The sequence below is a fragment of the Urocitellus parryii genome, chromosome 3, assembly GCF_045843805.1.
Source record: "Urocitellus parryii isolate mUroPar1 chromosome 3, mUroPar1.hap1, whole genome shotgun sequence".
Taxonomy (NCBI): domain Eukaryota; kingdom Metazoa; phylum Chordata; class Mammalia; order Rodentia; family Sciuridae; genus Urocitellus; species Urocitellus parryii.
Genome location: NC_135533.1, coordinates 99,303,622 through 99,307,671, shown reverse-complemented (window position 1 = coordinate 99,307,671; position 4,050 = coordinate 99,303,622). Strand labels below are relative to the sequence as shown.

Here is a 4,050-nt window from a genome sequence, read left to right as displayed (position 1 = left end):
GAAACAGGGTACATGGGATTAGTTATGACTGGAAATCTTTAATATTTAGTTTTACTTTGTCAAATATAATCTGAGTGATTTTGAATACTTGTCTAAATATCCCAGCCTCTCAGAAGCCGCCCAGTCAGTCATTTGCCCTCCAGTATGTCTATAATACTTTCTGGGGCGAGCTCAGGATGGTGTGATATGTGTCTTTTGATAAGCCTCTCTGGTGTTTTTCTCTATTAAAACGAGCCAGAAAAACACTTAAGATCCCAGTGGGATAAGAGTGCCACGCACTCAGTGGGATGAATTACCACCTCGGTGCTGTCCTCTGGGGGCCTGATGAGTGCCTCCGGGGCGCCTCTTCCCTTAGGGCTAAGGGTAGAAGCCAGCAGCCAGCGCCCTCAACAAGCATGGCTGCCGCGCTAGCGTCGGCCACGCTAGAGAGGCCGCGCTGCCGCCTGGGAATCGCGGCTTCGGCATCACCCGGTCCGGAACCACGTGACGCGGGAGGCGCGGGAGGCAGCGAAGCTCTCGCGGGCGGAGCGGCCTCGGCGTTGAGTGAGGTGGGGGCTGCAGGGTGAGCTTTCCCTGCGGGTCCCGGTCTCCGCGTGCCCGCTCCCGCCTGCTCGCGCTCGCAGTTCTGGGCGCTGCTGGTGAGGAGCCCGGGAGGGAGGAGGGACGGGAGGAAGGGAGCGGGACTCGGCTTCTGAGGCCATCGGGGGCTGGGCTGGGCCGTCCTGGAGAGGGGCACGATGCATCCTCCATGCCTGGCCTCTAAGCCCTGGCGCCTGCAGGGGCCTGTTTGAGCCTGGACCGTGCCCGGCGGGACCCATCTGCGTAGATGGACGCGCTGGGCCCAGGGGCCAAAGCCCACCCGGAAGGCCCTGCAGACCTTGGCCCACCTGGCCGCCGGCGGGTTCTTGGAGTCCGGTTATCTATGGGCTTTTCCTTACTGAGGAGTGGGAGGCAAATTGGTGGTCGCTCTAGGTCTTTCAAAGTATTCTGCTTTGACATCAAATGCAGACGTGGGGCAGTCTTGATTCCTTGACGTAAGTACCCTGTGTCCCAGGGGGACATCAGAGGTAGCTGGTTAAAGTACACAAACTCCTGAAGGAGGAAAAAATGAGACAGGCTAATTGGCCAGTTTAGGAGTGAGACACTTGCTTTGAACAGTTGGTTAGCCAGGTAGTCTGTATGGATTTTTTATTTTAAGCATTTTATCTGGGCGTTTTGAATCATGTATGAAAATTTCTCATCAACAGAACAATAAGTCTGGTGTTAAGAGATAAGGAGATGTTATACAGTACATAGACTCCTGCATTTAATCCCAACGTTGGATATGCTGCGAACTCCATGACCTTCTGAGGAAATGAAAGTCTAAAGTGTATGAGAATCCAATACCCAGATAAGGAAGAGTTCGGAAGTGTAGGTTTCCTTAGTTACTATCAAAGAACTCACTCCAAAACACACATACAGAAGCCCAGGTTCATACTCAGGCTCCAAAAGCTTTGCTAGATTGAAGTTTTTAATCCTTATAATTTTGGGGGACTATTCAAATTTGCCTTGTTTGTTGTCTTCATAGGAAAGGAATAATGCTGTCAGCATGTCTGCACACTCCATGCTCTGTGAACGAATCGCCATAGCCAAGGAACTGATTAAGAGAGCAGAATCACTTTCTAGATCAAGAAAAGGTGGCATAGAAGGTGGTGCAAAGCTGTGCAGCAAATTGAAAGCAGAATTAAAATTCTTACAGAAAGTAGAAGCTGGGAAAGTAGCTATTAAAGAATCCCATTTGCAAAGCACAAATCTAACACATCTGAGAGCCATTGTGGAATCAGCAGAAAACCTGGAAGAAGTTGTTAGTGTTCTCCATGTCTTTGGTTACACAGATACCTTGGGAGAAAAGCAGACCCTTGTAGTGGATGTAGTTGCAAATGGTGGTCATACTTGGGTGAAAGCCATTGGCCGAAAGGCTGAAGCACTGCACAATATCTGGCTGGGCAGGGGCCAGTATGGAGACAAAAGCATCATTGAGCAGGCTGAAGACTTCCTCCAGGCCAGTCACCAGCAGCCAGTGCAGTATAGCAACCCTCACATCATCTTTGCATTTTACAACAGTGTCTCCAGCCCCATGGCAGAGAAGCTGAAAGAAATGGGCATATCTGTGAGAGGAGACATAGTAGCAGTCAACTCTCTGTTAGATCACCCTGAGGAGCTCCAGCTAAGTGAGAGTGAATCGGATGACGAGGGCCCAGAACTTTTGCAGGTGACCAGAGTAGACCGGGAAAATATACTAGCAAGTGTTGCATTTCCAACAGAGATTAAGGTTGATGTGTGTAAAAGAGTAAATCTGGACATTACTACTTTAATCACGTATGTATCTGCCCTCAGCTATGGAGGCTGCCGCTTTATCTTCAAAGAAAAAGTGCTCACAGAACAAGCAGAGCAAGAGAGGAAAGAGCAGGTTCTACCTCAGCTGGAGGCGTTTATGAAGGACAAGGAATTGTTTGCTTGTGAATCTGCTGTCAAGGATTTTCAGTCTATTCTAGATACTTTAGGAGGACCTGGGGAGAGAGAGAGGGCTACTATGCTAATTAAGCGAATTAATGTGGTGCCAGACCAGCCTTCTGAGCGTGCCTTGAGACTAGTGGCCAGTTCAAAAATTAATAGCCGTTCATTAACAATTTTTGGGACAGGAGACACCCTAAAAGCCATCACAATGACTGCCAACAGTGGTTTTGTTAGAGCTGCAAACAACCAAGGTGTTAAGTTTAGTGTGTTTATCCATCAGCCTAGAGCACTTACTGAAAGTAAAGAGGCTCTGGCCACCCCCTTACCAAACAACTACACAAATGTTGACAGTGAACAATAATGGTATCCTTTAAATATTGTCATTGAAATAAGTTATTTATACCAAAGGCTGGGTCTTCTCATCTAGATTGCAGTGGAGGGAGGTCTGTAGTAAAAAGAATACTTAGAACTCAAACCAGTAAAAAATTTTTGTGTGTCTCATCTGTATTTAAAGTATATTATTGCCTAAAGTAGAAAAAGCACAAGAAACAACCTTATTTATCAAACTGTCTACATTATAGTAATTAAGACAGATCCACCTATATAAAGCTTTTAGCTGTCTCGTAATACTTTTGTTTAATTCAGTAGGGCTGCAGCTTCCCTACTGGTAATCACATTTCATGGAATATGGCCACACTGCATCTTGCATTCATTAAATATCTGGAGAAAACTCTGATGCTTGGTTTTCATTGTATTGGTTTATCGGTTGATGTGGGTTGAGACTGGGACCTAATGGTTTATAATTAATTTCAGATTCAAGTTAGTGACCATTATTTATAGAAGGAAAATTATTTGATATGTGTCAGGCACAGCTTGGTGGGTATGTTTACAAAGAGTACAGAGCAGAGAAGAAATGGAAATAAAGTGAAGTCTGATCATACAAGTGCCATCTATAGACACATCTTTCTAAAAAGAATGCCAGCAGATTTAACTATGATAAAAATAAACCTAGAACAATTAAGGTAAAATATTTGAATAAATTTGTAAAATGCATAAAATAATTTTTAAGATTTAGATTTTACTTTTAATTACAAAGAGCCCCATACTGTTTGTATTTGAATTGTGAATATTGCTTTTCCTGTCCTGTTTGCAAGTGGCAAGTCACAACTGCATTAACTCACAAAATAATGACAGAAGAGAGACAAGGCCAGTTCCATGACACAAGTTGTAAATAAAACTACTTATGATCGTATTGTACTCAGTACTTTATCAGTTTGCAATAAAGCAAAACAAATTAGCAAAGTAGATATATCACATTTTTTGAGACTTGAAGGTTAAATATTAACTAAATATTAACTAGCCAGTGTTAGAACTTAATTTTGTATAGACCCAGCCTGAACTCTTAATACTGTGCAAACTTCCCCATTTTGTGGGAAGAGAAACTCAGTTTCTAGCAGTAGTGCTGAGATGGAATTCCGTTACTGGGGTACAAGGACACTGAACTGAATACAGAATTAAGTAGATTGGGCAGTTCTCTGGGGATAGATTTATTTC

At 44.3% G+C, this 4,050-nt stretch overlaps 1 protein-coding gene across 3 annotated transcripts; it reads left to right on the top strand.

Annotated features, from left to right (window-relative positions):
- Positions 1-490: 490 nt before the first annotated feature.
- C3H7orf25 (chromosome 3 C7orf25 homolog) lies at positions 491-3,472 on the top strand. 3 transcript variants are annotated; one of them, XM_077796796.1, is made up of 2 exons: positions 491-562; positions 1,568-3,472. In XM_077796796.1, exon 2 carries the CDS (start codon positions 1,589-1,591, stop codon positions 2,855-2,857), a length of 1,269 nt encoding a protein of 422 aa, XP_077652922.1. In that variant the 5' UTR covers positions 491-562; positions 1,568-1,588; the 3' UTR covers positions 2,858-3,472. The 3 variants fall into 3 exon arrangements, with proteins under 3 accessions (XP_077652922.1, XP_026266422.1, XP_026266423.1); XM_026410637.2 differs by having other exon boundaries at positions 494-548; XM_026410638.2 differs by having other exon boundaries at positions 495-638.
- The last annotated feature ends 578 nt before the right edge of the window (positions 3,473-4,050 follow it).

Excerpts from the sequence above, each read along its gene's own strand:
- C3H7orf25 (XM_077796796.1), top strand. The coding sequence starts at position 1,589 with ATGTCTGCACACTCCATGCTCTGTGAACGAATCGCCATAGCCAAGGAA.